This window comes from Peromyscus maniculatus, chromosome 8, assembly GCF_049852395.1.
Source record: "Peromyscus maniculatus bairdii isolate BWxNUB_F1_BW_parent chromosome 8, HU_Pman_BW_mat_3.1, whole genome shotgun sequence".
Taxonomy (NCBI): domain Eukaryota; kingdom Metazoa; phylum Chordata; class Mammalia; order Rodentia; family Cricetidae; genus Peromyscus; species Peromyscus maniculatus.
The window spans coordinates 50,446,201-50,461,055 of NC_134859.1; the positions used below are offsets into that span (position 1 = coordinate 50,446,201).

Below are 14,855 nucleotides of genomic sequence, written 5' to 3' on the forward strand. Positions count from 1 at the left end.
AAGGGCTAGCTGGAAGAAGGTTTCTGGGAGTGGATATTTGTGGGTATATTATCCCTGGCCACCTTCTGTCTTGCTCTCTGCTTTCTGGTCTACCTTGGTGTAAATCAAGCTGTCCTTCACACCTTCCCCCATGAACTGAGCCCTCTACCACCATGAACCAAAGTTAATATTGCCACCTTAATCTGTGCTGTTAGGTATTTCATCATAGTGATATAAAGCAAAGGACTTTGATGGGGATTTGACATAGACCCACCCCCTTACACATTTAGTGATGGGAAGTGCTTCTACTCTGCCTTTATATTTCATTTCTCCAACAGTAGACTGAGGGTCTAAAGTACCTATACAATGCAATGAAGGTTAAGGAGCTCAAAACTATCATTATTTGAATCCACCCATCCATTCATCCATATAATCTTTCAGTATTAATGTCCTACTACATTCCAAATCAGAATACAATAGTGGGGGGAAAATAGATACATGTCTTCAAGTAGCTTTCAGTTTTAGGGAGAAAGGAGACAAGGGAAGTCTTGGAAAGCATGTAGGGTTCTGTTAGGTCAGCACAAAGACTGAGAAAATGAAAATGCACTTTAAAAGAAGGATAAAAAATGGGCCCAAACCTGGAGGGTGAGATGGGACTGTGAAAACATGATAGCTACAAAGAATCCTTTCTGGGAACAAGGGCATAGGAAGGCTGCAGAAGGACATAGACACGGGCATTGGTGTGCCTGCACTCCTCTCCTGAGGGGATGAACATACATCCTTTTACTGGGGTTCTGTGGATTACTGATTCCACCCCAAATACATAGTGTGAGAAATACCTTCTTTCATGACAAGTGGTGAGGGGTGCTATGAGGAAAGGTGGATGAGGCCCAGGGACACAGAGTTCAGTCCTACCACAAGCATTTACAGCCCACAGAACTTGCAGTTTTCTTGGGCTTCAGTTTATTTATGCAAAAAATGAGACCAGGGGATCAAGTGCTGTAGTGGGTAGCTGTTCTAGCTACGACCTTGAAGCACCACCCCTAGTGAGGTAGCAGGTAACTATTATACCTGCCTATGACCTTGAAGTACATGCCCCTGGGGCATGGTCAATTGGGACCCTTAAGACCTGGTATGCACATGCCCAGTGCTCTCTTTTCTCCTTCATGGGACTTGGATGCTGGGATGATCTCAAGAAGAAGAACAGCATGGGACCATGCCTCATCCTTCCAGGATCCTGCAACAATTCCTCTATTCTGTCTTGAGTTTTCCTTCCCTAATAAATTCCTTTGCCCTTTAAGCAGACTCCATGGATTTCTCACATTAAAGTGTCGTATCTTATATTCTAGCCTAGACACAAAACTTTGAAGACTATGGAGGTTTGCTAGCTATTGGATTTCAACTGCCACATTCTTTGTCTCTAATTCCTACAAGATTGTGAGTTAGCTATGGGCAAGAACTTCCTCAGGCATGGGCAGCCTTTGGGAAGTGTTTAATTAAGGAAGTCTGACATCTGCAGAGCCACAGGAGGGCTGGGGCTGGGGCAGGGGCTGGGGGCAGGGGCTGGGGCTGGGGCTAGGGCTGGGACTGGGTTGTGGCTGGTCAAAGCCACAGCTGCTGTCATTCTCTCTGTGTGCTGAGGAACTGACTCTTCTCTATTTCCAGGCTGCTCCCACTTCTCAACCTGCAGCATCATTAACCCTTTCCTGCCCAATTTACCCTTACTGTGTCTCCTCTCCACAAAACAGAGCAAATTACACCATGACCAGAGCTCCCAGTTGCCAGGCCTGGGTCTGAAACCACATCCTTGAAGCTCTTTGGTGAACACAATCACACCATTTAATCTTCCAAATGAGGGGAAGGGATTTCTAGCCTTCTAATAAGCTAAATGGAAATGACTAATTAACCTAATTACTTTGGACTGTGCAGCAAAATACAACAGTGCTAAATTGGCATCCAGAGTGGCAGTGAGAGGCCTTTTCAAAGGCAGACAAAGAAATTCAGCTCAGATGAGGTTTTTCTAATGAAGAACAGAACATACCTATTACCTGAAAGTTCAACATTTGAGGGGACTGAAAACATTCTTACAAAGGATCACAATAAAAGCAGGATTTTATCACAGAAATGTCATTTATTACCTGCTTATTAGTCTTCTGGGGAAGGAAGCAAGGCAATCAACCTTCCTCATTAGATAGAATCCTTTAAAATGTTTTTTCTTTTTTTATTATCTCCTATTCAATTATACTCAGTTTGTTTCTTTAGGCTAAAATCCAAGCGTACACTTGAAAAGCATTCATCAAAGGCTTCCACGATATGTACCACATATTGCTTTGTGCCTCACCTGTGCACATCCCAGGGTGTGCCTGAGTTTGATGGACCTGGGTCTGTTGTTCCCCATAACAAACTCAGAGAGAGAGGAGATAAAGCTTTGCTCATTTGCAGAAGACTTTAAACAGCCAGATGAGCTCAGCCCACAAAGCAAAACACAAAAGCAGAGGGAAGCCAAGCCAAGCAGGCATTCTGTGAAGGGAGGGGCGGAAATCACCTCTGTACCAGCTGTGTAAGATGGGAGCCTCAGCTTCCAATTGCTGGGATTAAAAAGACATGCACGTCCATTCGCAGCAGTCCCATTGCTTTGGGACCTTCTTCACTTTTGCCATGGAGGGCATCGTGGGAGAGAATACAGAGAAAGTCAACAGGATTTGGTCCAGTTGGGCAGTTTCCAATGCCTGGAAATTTTTCTTTTTTTGGACAGATTCTGTTAGGCACACCCACATCAGCCACAGCATGCATGTCCCTTATATTGGAGGAAATTGCTAATCAGGCTTATTATGAGTTGTGTTCTTCAAAAGATATAGTGAAGAATTATCCTCCAGCACAGTTTGCCTTTCAATAAAATTAAATTTAAAGAATTAATAGGGTCTTTGTAGGTGTGCTCAATTTAAAATGGTTTTACTAGGGTGGGCCCTAATCCACTGGGACTGGGGCCTTTACGAGAAGGAGAAAGCCACAGAGGCATACAGAGGGAAGGCAGCTCTGTGCTGACTGTGCCTCTGGAGACTGAGTCTCTGGGCCCCTAACTGAGGAATGCCAGAAGCTACCAGACACTGGGAGATGCAAAGACAAGTCCTGTCCAAAGGATTTGGAGGCAGCCTGGTTCTGCCTACGTCATCACTTCCGATTTCTGGGCTTTCCAACTGTACCGTTCTGTTGTTTCAGGAAACTGAGCATATAGTGCTGGACAACAGCAGCCTGTAAAGCAAACACTGCCATGCTGTGGGGTAGCGTTCTGTATGCTGTGAATATGTGTTGCTCTGATTGGTTGATAAAGAAGATGCTGATTGGCCAGTAGCCAGGCAGAAAGTATAGGTGAGACAAACAGATAAGAAGAATTCTGGGAAGAAGAAGGGCTGAGTCAGGAGTCATCAGCCAAACACAGAGAAATCAGGATGTCAAGGCAGAACTGAGAAAAGGTACCAAGCCACATGGCTAAACATAAGACAAGAATTATGGATTAATTTAAGTGTAAGAGCTAGTCAGTAATAAGCCTAAGCTAATGGCCAAGGAGTTATAATTAATATAAGCTTCTGAGTGATTATTTTATAAGTGGGCCATGGGACTGTGGGGGTCTGGTGGGACCGGAGAAACCATCTGACTACACTGCCGCAGCCATCAGTGGATTCTGACTACTGAACATTCACTCTGTGGAAGATGTTATGATGGTTGTTTTGCAGATAAGGAAACAAAGAGTTAGATAACATGCCAGAGGCGACACACACACACACACACACACACACACACACACACACACTCACATTCACATACACATACTCTCTCTCACACACACTTACACTCACATGCACATACACACACTCTCTCTTCCTCTCTCTCTCATACACACACTCACAACACACTCACATATACATACATACTCTCACACACAATACACTCACATTCATATATACATACACATAGTTTCTCTCTCTGTCTCTCTGTCTCTGTCTCTGTCTCTGTCTCTGTCTCTGTCTCTCTCTCTCTCTCTCTCTCTCTCTCACACACACACACACACACACACACACACACACACACTCGTACACTTGGATCCAGGTATGCCAGAATCAGGGTGTGTGTGAACTAGTCCATCTCCATTGCTGTTCTTGTTCTGCACATGGGTTCATTCAGAACTGCTTTTAGAACATATTTCCATAAAGGCAGCAAACTCTGAGTCACGATTTCCAAGTCTAACAAGGTAGCCACTGGCCATGAGGAATATTGAGAACTTGAGATAGGGTTAGTGTGATAAAAGGACTGCTTGTTTTTGTTTGTTTTCAGACAGGGCTTCTCTGTGTAACCCTGGCTGTCTTGGAACTCACTTTATAGACTGGGCTGTCCTCGAGCTCACAGAAATCCACCTGCCTCTGCCTCCCAAGTGCTGAGATTGAAGGTGTATGCTGCCACCACCTGGTGGGACTGCTTTTTTAAAGAGGCTTCTCTCTGTATTCCTTGGTTGTCTTTGACATCCTGAACTTAAGAGATCCTCCTATTTCAGGGTTTAGACAGCTGGGACTATACAGGCAAATGCCACTTGCTTGGCTCAGAGACTTAATTTTCAACTGCATTTGAATGATTTTACAGCTTAAGTGCAGAAACTTGAACTCACGTTAGTAATTAGAAAACTTATAGAGGGGTGTTGGGAACAATTTGGATGTATGAGCCAACTGTTCCAACAATAATATAAAATCTAAATACAAATATTTTGGAAGAAAAGTTAACATCTGAGTTGACTCTCCATGTGCAAAATATTCAGCAGGTTTCAAAGACAGCATGAAAGCAAAATATCTCAATAATAATAGTTATTGTTTGGCTATTAAATAATCTAACAAAGACTCATTCTAAAAGGTTTGGTTGTTACTTCTGGAGCCATTGAGGGATGAAGGAAGCTTTGGGAGGTAAGGCCCAATGGCAAGAAGCTGGGTCACTAAAGGTGCAGCCCCTGAAGGGGCGAATAGCCTCTCCCTCTCTGTTTTTTGCCCACCATGAGCTTTCCTCTATCCCATGATACACTGCTTCACCCCAGTCCCAAAAGCAATGGGAATGCTGAGAATGGATGTGTGTATCTTTAATTCCAGCAAGCAGGAAGCTGAGGCAAAGGATTGTGAAATTCTGTCTTAAAATAATAAATGCATGTGTAAATTCCATAATGAAACTGATTACTTTGTGTGCTAATGATAAATAAAAACAAAACAGGAAGAAAAATGAAAGAAATGGGGGCTAAGGGGCCATGGACAGAAACTTGTAAAATTATGATCCAAACATGTATTTCCTCATTTTAAGCTTATTTTGCTCCTATGCTGGGGATGGGCCTTGTCATTGTATGCTAGAAGTATGTGATTTATTTTTTATTTTATAGGAGCTCATGGTTAAGAGATAAGTGAGTCTTACAAAAGAGTCATACTTTTTTTTTTTTTTTTTTTTTTTTTTTTTTTTTGGTTTTTCAAGACAGGGTTTCTCTGTGTAGCTTTGCGCCTTTCCTGGAACTCACTTGGTAGCCCAGGCTGGCCTTGAACTCACAGAGATCCGCCTGGCTCTGCCTCCCGAGTGCTGGGATTAAAGGCGTGCGCCACCACCGCCCGGCAAGAGTCATACTTTTGAACAGTGTTAGGGCTTTTGGAGACTATGAGGACTTTAAGAAATGGATTGAATACATCTTGCATTATGAGATGGCCAAGAGCTTTTGGGGACAAGTAATGGAAGATTATGGCTTGAAGGTGATGTGTCTGGGTATCCATTTGACAAGAATTAGAATTGGGATGGTTAAATTTGATTGACAACTTGATAGGATTTAAAGTCTCCATGAAAACGAGTCTCTGGGCATGCTTGTAAAGAAGTTTCTAGATTGGGTTAAGTGAGTTGGGAAGACTGACCCCGAAGGTATACTGCATGATTCCATGCACTAAGTACTGGGCTAACTAAAAAAAAGAGGAAGTGAGTGGAGTACCAGCATTCCTCTCTCTGTTTTCTGGACTGTGGATGCCATGTGACCAGCTGCCCACCATGACTTTCCCACCATGATTGACTCAAACTGAGAGCCAAAGTAAACTCTTTAAGTTCATCTGTCAGGTGTTGTACACCAACGAGGAAGGTAGCTAATGCAGTCCTGAAAGACCGTGTAAGAACAGCTAGAGATTCTTTAAGAAGGAGGTTAGGGAAGTATTTCGAGTGACAGTAGCATTAGCAGAATTAGCCTTGAATTTCCCAAGATGACTCCTTTGATGTGGGCAGCATGCTTATAAATGATTACAATCTGGGTATAAATCAGCTTGGATTAACCTTAAGGGAATTAGGATGAGTGGATGGTCCAATCTGTAAAGGTTAAATACTGTGTTTCTGTTCACATGACATCCCTGAGGTATAAAATCATTCTGCAAATGGAGAACAGGCTGGTGGTTGATTGGTACCAAGGGTAGAGGGAGCCAACTGGGAGTCTTTGTAATGATGGGACTTTCTGAATTTTGATAGTAGTGATTAGTACACCTGCCTAATCTGGTATGAGAAGAGGAAAAACATATTGGGAAAGAAATAAAGGGGTATTCCATTCATAACAGCAAGCCAAATCAATTGATAAAACATTTAAGAGTGCATATGATAAAACCAAATATACACAGGTACATACATCACACACCCATAAAAGAACATAGGACAGTATTCCAAGGATTAGACATTATAGGGATATCTGCGAATCATTTCTTACAATTGCTTGTGAATACACAATTACTTAAAAAAAACTGAGTAAGAAATATAGAGAAGGCTGATTATATTATTTCAGATGTACACTTTTTTTGTGCTATTGAACATTTGTACAATGTGAGAACAAACATGGGAGATCATAAGCAGGGTTCATCTTAAAAACATTCTATTCCATATGTGCCCATGGGTATGGACTAGAAAGTTGCCTACATAGCATGCAGCTGTGGACTCTCTGGAGCTGGAAGTCACTTATCCCTCATTTCCTGGCAGACATCAGGTCTGGTTCTGAATATGGAATCAGTCCCTACTAAAAACACTTTAGAGTTTGTGATCTTTTCAACTTTCATAAAATACTAACTAGACTGATCTGCCTAACATGGATTTGTGTCCTAGATTTGCTATTTGAAAGTGGTAGGACCTATGTTTCATGTTCCCATGTGAAATGGGAACAAACAAGACCTATTTCCCAGATGGACAAGAGGACGAAATAGTAGTGTTATGTTCAATGAACTCAATAGACATGTGCTATTCTTAAGTGCTGAGAGTCGCAGGTTGGAAAGAATTCTCTGCTTGGGAGTTTCAGCCCAGACAAACAGAGATACCCAGCAGAGCTCTGGTACCTGCCTGACTTCCGGAAGTGGTGTGACATCTTCATAAGAGTCCCTGGGCTGATCTGAGGAGCCCAGATTCCAGCCCTAAGCCTTGTCAGATGAAAGACAGTTTAGCTGGCTAAAAAACCCCCATCAGCACTTTCGGCACCCCCCTCCCCTCTAAAGGGATAGCTCTCACCCCAAAATGTACTTGTTTCTTCTCAGCAGGCTTGGGAGGATGAGACTGTTGTGGTACTTGGAAGGGAGGGAATGCATCTGTGTTCAACACAACTCTGTGTTTGAATTCTGAGAGAGACACACTGATAACATAAAGACATGTATTTAAGTCAAGCCTTTGAGAGAACTTGACTTTTTCTGGGGGTTGGTACTGACCTTGATTCCTCCCCAGGCTTGGTGGGAGAGGAACTCCATTGGGCTGGGGGTTCCTGTCTGTACTGGAGCCCGAAGCAAGAAATCTAACTCTGCTGCATTGACTTCCTGGTTCACGAGGAGAATCTGCAATGTTGAAAAAAATAACCCTGTGATTCTTCAGCTGTGGTCACAGAGGCTGGAGATCTTGGGGATTGTCACTCAGTGTAATTACTGCTGCCTTTAGCTCGAGAGCTTGCCCATCAATTTTGGCTGTTTAAAGAGGGTGGATTGGAAGTGTATATTCATGCAAATTTCTTCTGTGTGCATCTGTTTTCAGCCAAAACACCAGAGCGACTTAAATGCACACAGAGGATGACTATATATCTTGGTTAGCAAGTATTATATATCAATCATAAGTGCCATGGAGTATGTGCCTGCAATTTAATTGAGCAGATGACACATACAAACGACATGATTTGAGGTAAGTGTCAAAGCGACATATGAATATATGCAAAATAGAAACGCATATATAAATCAATAATGTGGAAGGGACTCTGAAGTGGAGGAGTGGCTAGCAGACAGAAGAAGGAAGATTAATCCAACTAAGCTTTCTGTCTTGGGGTCTTGGGGAAGCTGAGAGACGGAGATATTGAAACAGGCAGAGAGAACTTTCCAGCCAAGGGGGATTGAAGGTATAGGGGCTTGGAGGGCTACTTAGAGAGGCGTGTGCACAGGACAGAAAGCCTTTGGCTTGGCTGTGGATAGAATTCATTATGAGAGGTGGGATCCAGGTTTCTTTGTGAAGGTGAAGCTGTCTGCGCTGCAGCTGGGAATACAGAAGACGAGTGATATAGGCATGCTAGCATTCACCCATGAACTCAGACATTGAAACATACTAAAAGCACAAATAGATGACAGGCTATTTGACTTTTAGCATTGGAGAGTGCCCTGGGCTCAGAGAGCCTGTGCTATATACACTTACTTATACATTGAAAAATCCCAGTTCTAAGAAGGGAGGAAGGTCTGTATAAAGAAGCGACGTTTTAAGGCTTTTTGATGTTGGGATTAAGTAGCAGATCAAGGTCTCTTCCTAATGATGCAGTGACATGGCGAGTCCTAAGTTCCCAAGCTCCTAAGAATGAAAGCTGTTGGAAACATCCCAAATGTACAGCAGCTACAACGATAGAAAGCCCTGTATGGCCAGCGCCGATTTGATTGACTTGTAGTGGTTTCTGGAGAACCAATTTGAAAAGGATCTCAGATTATCCAGTATCAGCTGGAGAAGGCACAATGATTAAGGAAGTTTGCTCCAAGTGGGACACTGGTCAATTAAGAGTGTTTGCCATTTGTTGGACAATGGTGGGTCAGTGCATGCACAGTGGCCAGGTTGGGCTTGTTTAAGAAATGATAATAGAAGAGGGTTCCTTAACATTTGCTGACTGGTTGGTAAATATGGCTTGTGAAAACAGTTTTGATTTGTTTTTACCTGAAAGGTGAGCTGGGCAAGGTAGGTCAGCTTATCACACTCGAAGAGGCCACGAGTGGTGTACTGGTACACTGAGAAGGTTATGCTGTCTATTAGATTGGCCACTCTCTCTTTGACGCTTTCACTGGGAGCTGCCTTCTCCACAGCTTTCTGGAAGACAATGCTGAAGGCCTAGGCGAGAAGATGAATCATAGGCGATGTATGAAATCCTCTTTCCTGTGAAGATGATTTTAATTTTCTAGTCTACTCATTGAAAGCTTTCCCCAGCACTTCTTGCTAAGAAGAGACACTAGTAAGAGGCTGCCCTGCTGATGACTGGAGAGATGGCTTAGAGGTTAAGAGCACTGGTTGCTCTCCCAGGGGACCCAGGTTTGGTTCCCAGCACCCACATGGTTGTTTCCAACTGTCTGTAACTCCAATCCCAGGGGATCTGACATCTCCTGAGGGACCTGACCTGTTATTAGCTCTTAGTCCTTCTTGAAACTCATATTGGAATTTAATCCCTATCCTGGGTTCTTAAGAGGGTAGACATTTATTTTGACTATGGCATTCAGAGGTGGGGTCATTGGGAGATGAAGTCATCACAGGTAGGTCTTCCATGACTGAATCTTGGTAGCTTTATAGGGAGAGAGAGCAGGACACAGAAGTATGCTTCCTGTTCCAAGTGATGTCCTGTGCAACTTCTGGACTCTGCCAACAAGCAGACTGTCACTAGATCTAGCCTCTAGACTTTGGACCAAGAGCTGTGTGCCAAGATAAACCTCTCATCTTTATGACTTACCCAGCCTGTGGTACTATATTATTAGCAACACAAAATGGTTTAATAAATGTGCATATTGAATGCTGATTAGTGAAATCAATGAAAAACAAATGTGCTGCAGCCAAAGGACTTGATCCAGTAAGTTTTTATTGGATAATTATCTAAATACACAGGTGATACAGCCAGCAATGACTATTTGAGTTAGTGATGTTATCTAATAGATGACAAAATTCTTGTGGCATAGAAAACATGTTTTAAGCAACTTTATTTTCTGAAACTGACCCAGGCACATAGTGGGTAGTGAGAACTATTTTAGTTTCTGACTTTTCTATCAAAATCTCAGATGCCATAGGTTTATTTCCATTAGCCTTGCACTCATTCTCGTAAATCCTTGTATCTTTTGACCCATTATCTCTTCTTGAAGTGGTAGGAGCACAGCCCCTTCTCAATTTCTTCTCTGAAACTACAATAAGGGCACGGTAGAACATAAAAATTATGTGACCAGTAACCTATCATTGTAAGATTAGTGATTTCTTAGACAATAAGTATTTGGGATACTACATTTTAAGTATGATATGGAGAGAACATATAGTGAAAGGAAATGAAAACCAGTATGTTATAACTGGACTTAACTCTTAGTTCTTAGATCTCTGCTTTTTTCTCTATTTTCCTTTTGTGGCTCCAAGAAGGAAAACAAAAACCCTTTAGTCTTTATAACATCAGCATTTGAACCCCAGTGGAAGCTATGTAAGGTCTGAGTCTTGGTGTTCTTCATTTAAGAATTCGAGATGAATCTCTCTCTCTCTCTCTCTCTCTCTCTCTCTCTCTCTCTCTCTCTCTCTCTCTCTCTCTCTCTCTCTCTCTCTCTCTCTCTCCCCTCTCTCAGTGCTGAGGTGTTTCTTGTTAATGAAGTCCTCAGAGCTTTCTTCATTTGCTGATGATCTCAGCAAATCTTCTGCCCATACCTGACCTAACCCGTTGCGAGGTTTACCTTCCCTTGGTAGATTTTAAATGAAATAATAGCTCATTAGAGGCTGCGGGGCTTCCACTCAGAGCAAGTGCATAAAATGGGGTGGTTAGCTTTCTTCAGGTCATTATTGCCCATTTCTTCTAAAATTCTGTTCAAAGGCAGTGGTCAGTAAAGAACCTGGAATCACTGAATTTGAGTAAGGTGATTCATAACCCAGGAAAATACCTAGAGAAAACGTAAATCCTGGCTACACTTTGGCTTTCCTTCACACTGAGTGTACTTTCATTGCTAGTTTCTCCCCCTGTTGGTGTGTGAATGGTTCTGAGGCTGGGCCTGATCCTCACATTCACCCCCAAGGTCTCTTCTCCACAGAGGGTTTTGTCATGGACTCTGACTATCCTTAAAGATCCTTAGCAGCTGTTCTGAAACTTTTAGGGGCTAAATCAATTTTCTAACTTAGTATTTTTAAAAATTCTTTTTACTTATGTGAACATGATATGAGCACTCTGAGAATAGGGCTGACCCTTATGCTTATATTTCCCAGAATCCCACCCATGTCTTACTTAGTACAGGTACCGGAAAACACGGATGACTGTGTCCTGCTAATACCTAAAAGATACTAGAGAAAGTTTAAGGGGTGGTCAGACAAGGAGCTAACAGTCAAATGCTTTAAGGAGCCTGGCATATAAAGCCAAAAAGGAAAGGGTTGGGGCCTCACTATAAAGAGCACACGTGGCCTAGGGAGCAGCAGCCTTAGCTCCAGCAAATGCATACCACGTGGACAGTGAGAGCATTGTTGCCAGACACTGGAGTCATGTGAAGTCTCTATTGCCATTACTTCCTTCAGGGTTAGAGATCAAATTCAGGGCCCCATACGTGCTAGGACTAGGTGCTGGGTTCCAATCTCTTTATCATAATTGTAATTATTTTTAAAGATTTATTTACTTAAATTTTTGTTTGTATGGATCTTTTGCCTGCATGTATATCTGTGCACCATGTTTGTGCCCTGTGCCCATGGAGTCCTGAAGAGTTTTCTATGTCTGTCTTTCCTCCCTCCCTCCCTTCCTCCCTCCTTCCCTCCCTCCCCTCCAGCTGTTGTTTTGTGTTTACCAAGATCCTTTCATGACTACTTAACTTACTTACTTACTTTAACACATTTAAATCTGTTTTTAAAGATCAGGTTGGTCAGTAAACAACTGAAAATACATGTAGCATGAATCGTTAGAAGGTCTTATTAATAAAAACAAACACAAGGCCAGTTATTGGGGTGAACACTGGAAGATCAGAGAAGCAAAACAAGCCACAGCCACCTCACCTTGCCAGTTCCTCAGCTGATCCTGTTTCCTCAGACTGGAAGCCTCTGTGTCCTCATCTAAATGGATCTCAGCTGAACTGTTGCTCAAAAGCCTAAAAGTTTAACCAGCTCTAGTTCCTGTTTTTCACACCTTAAATACCTTTCTGCTTTCTGCCGTCACTTCCTGGGATTAAAGGCTCATGTTGCCATGCCTGGCTATTTCTAGTGTGGCTTTAAACTCATAGAGATCCAGGCGGATCTCTGCCTCCAGAAGGCTAGGATTAAAGGTGTGTGTGCCACCATTTTCTGGTCTCTATATCTAGTGGCTGTTCTGTTCTCTGACCCCAGGTAAGTTTATTAGGGTGTATAATACTTTGGGGAATACAATATCACCACAAATACATTCTCCTTTCTTTTTTTAGACAAGTTCTGCATACTAGACTGGTCTTGAATTCATGACCCTGTGTGCCTCAGTTCCACACCTTAAGGTTGGCATTACAGGTGGGCTAACATGCCCGGTGACCTCTTCCTCTTTTAGAAATCATTCTTCCAAGCCTCCTGCATCAGAATGCTATCACTGCAAAATAACTTACAACCTGTTTTTGAACTCATAGTCACAGGTTTCAGGTGAATTCTTATTTTCAGAAAGCATCACTGTGGCAGGTTCCTGGTACTTAGAGTGATTTTCAACTACTCCTGAACTAAGGACATCATTCCATAGTTAGCTTATGCTCATTTTTATGCTGGCCTTTTTACTATCTTATAATTCTTTTGCATGTTCCTATGATATGAATATAAGCTTATGTTTCTTTTTTAAACCACAAAGTATCATAAACACAGTTCATCTGAGCTGCAGAGACTTAAGACTACAAGAGAGAGAGACTGGGAAATGGTGACCTGCCATCTCCAATTTAATGAGCCTCAGGGATTAGAAGCCCAAAGATTTCTCAGTTTGTTTTTTTTTTTTTGTCACCAACCCTATACCTTGGCCTTGGTGTCTACATGTTGATTTAACTGGAAATATTTTACAAAACTGAGGTGTGCTCTCTGTGTGCATGCATGTTTCATTCTGAGGGAAATGCCTGTGTTTGTGCCTCTGTATCTGTCTCTCTCTGGGCACAATCTTTCTGCTTGTTGGTTCAAACCTTTGTTCTGAACTTCACCTCCTCCCATGACATATTAGTGCCTCTTTAATTATGGTCTTTTGATGAATGCACGAGGGGATAAGATGTACTTTCAGAGAGTCCCAAAAATTTATAGGTCTTTATTTTTTCATGAGTAAGATTAGTTTAGTCAGCACTTAAAATGTGCTAAGAACTTTAGTTTTATGGGTATTTTAACAACCCTAAGTAGTAGCTTTGGGAGTATTAGGATAATAAGAGAAGTAATTTAATGCTGGCCCATCCTAATTGCTAGAGTTGGTCTTTCGTCAATAAAAACAATATACATTTTGGACCTTCTCCACTACATTTTAAGCTCTTTGGGGACAGAATAGCTTCTTACACTTCTTCTGTTTCTTTGGTTCCCTCTGCTATGCATTATCCAGTATTAGTGGATAGTCAGTGACCTTGCTGAACGAAGGAGGCCAAGGTTCATTTGCAGCAGCATTCTTTTTTGTTACAGTAAGGTATACAAGATGAAACCAAAGAGGTGGGGTCTGTCCCATAGGTCTAAAGTCTCCCCTGGCTTCAGTCTGGAAGATCTGCCATCACTAATGGAATATGTGCATAAGCTCTCATGGTGCCCTAGGTTGGTAGTGCTATTTTGCTATATTATGATTATGGGAAAAACTCCAGGTGAAAGTTACCTTGAGGGAGAACTGATACATTGGGTGGATCCTGCTGAGGTCATTCATGATGAAGTAGAGCAGAGATGCCCGGGCAGCTGCTGGCCGATAGTGCTCCCGAGCCTCATTGATTTTCACTTCGGTTAATTTGGCTTCCTGAACCTGGAAAGACAAATAGCAGTTCATTGTTCAAACCAATCAGGACTTCAGGGAAGCAGTCTGGGCCTTCCATGTGAGCAGATACTTGTCTGCCTATGGAGTGCAGTGAACTGGCATGATGTTAAGTAGGTAGAAGCTCAAAAAGTCACTATGGCATCCCTTAGTGGAACTCAAATGCAAAAGATGATACACTCCTAGTTTTCCATGGCAATGAGGGTGTCAGTTGAGGTTGACATACGTCCTGGAGTTGGGAAGTATGGGAAACTCTAAACACCATGTCTAAGGGGATGATTCCTTGGAAAACCAAGAAATGCATATACTTATTTGTAAGTAAGTATAAATATAAGAGATAGAAATACATTCTTACTCTAAAGTAAGAAGTAGAAGTCCAGGAAGGAAGTGCAGCATAATTTTCATTCTTGTGAGTGCACAAGCATGTGTGCCTGTGTGTGTGTGTGTGTGTGTGTGTGTGTGTGTGTGATGCAGGGAGTTGATTACAGAGTCATGTACATGCCATCAGTTTGAGCTACAAACTTATCCCTTTCCTTAATTTAAATGGAATAGTTATATACTGAGTCACGAGGAGAATCTCTTTTAGTGGGATATTTTGTCTTCTGAGGAGTTCATGTCATGGATAAGAAGAAGAGATTTAAGTATCTGGAATACATATTTCTGTAAGATTGCGATTCTACACATGGTCTTCAGCTTGTTT

General features: G+C 42.2%; 1 protein-coding gene across 2 annotated transcripts in view; it reads right to left on the minus strand.

Moving 5' to 3' along the window:
* Dnah9 (dynein axonemal heavy chain 9) overlaps nucleotides 1-14,855 on the minus strand; it is a 356,165-nt gene that overhangs the window by 44,687 nt on the left and 296,623 nt on the right. For both annotated transcript variants that reach the window (XM_006973518.4, XM_076542621.1), the window contains 3 exons: nucleotides 14,006-14,146; nucleotides 9,175-9,345; nucleotides 7,710-7,832 (listed from right to left, as the gene is read on the minus strand). In XM_006973518.4, coding sequence (XP_006973580.1) covers nucleotides 7,710-7,832; nucleotides 9,175-9,345; nucleotides 14,006-14,146 — 435 coding nt within the window. The remainder of the gene's footprint in view (nucleotides 1-7,709; nucleotides 7,833-9,174; nucleotides 9,346-14,005; nucleotides 14,147-14,855) is intronic.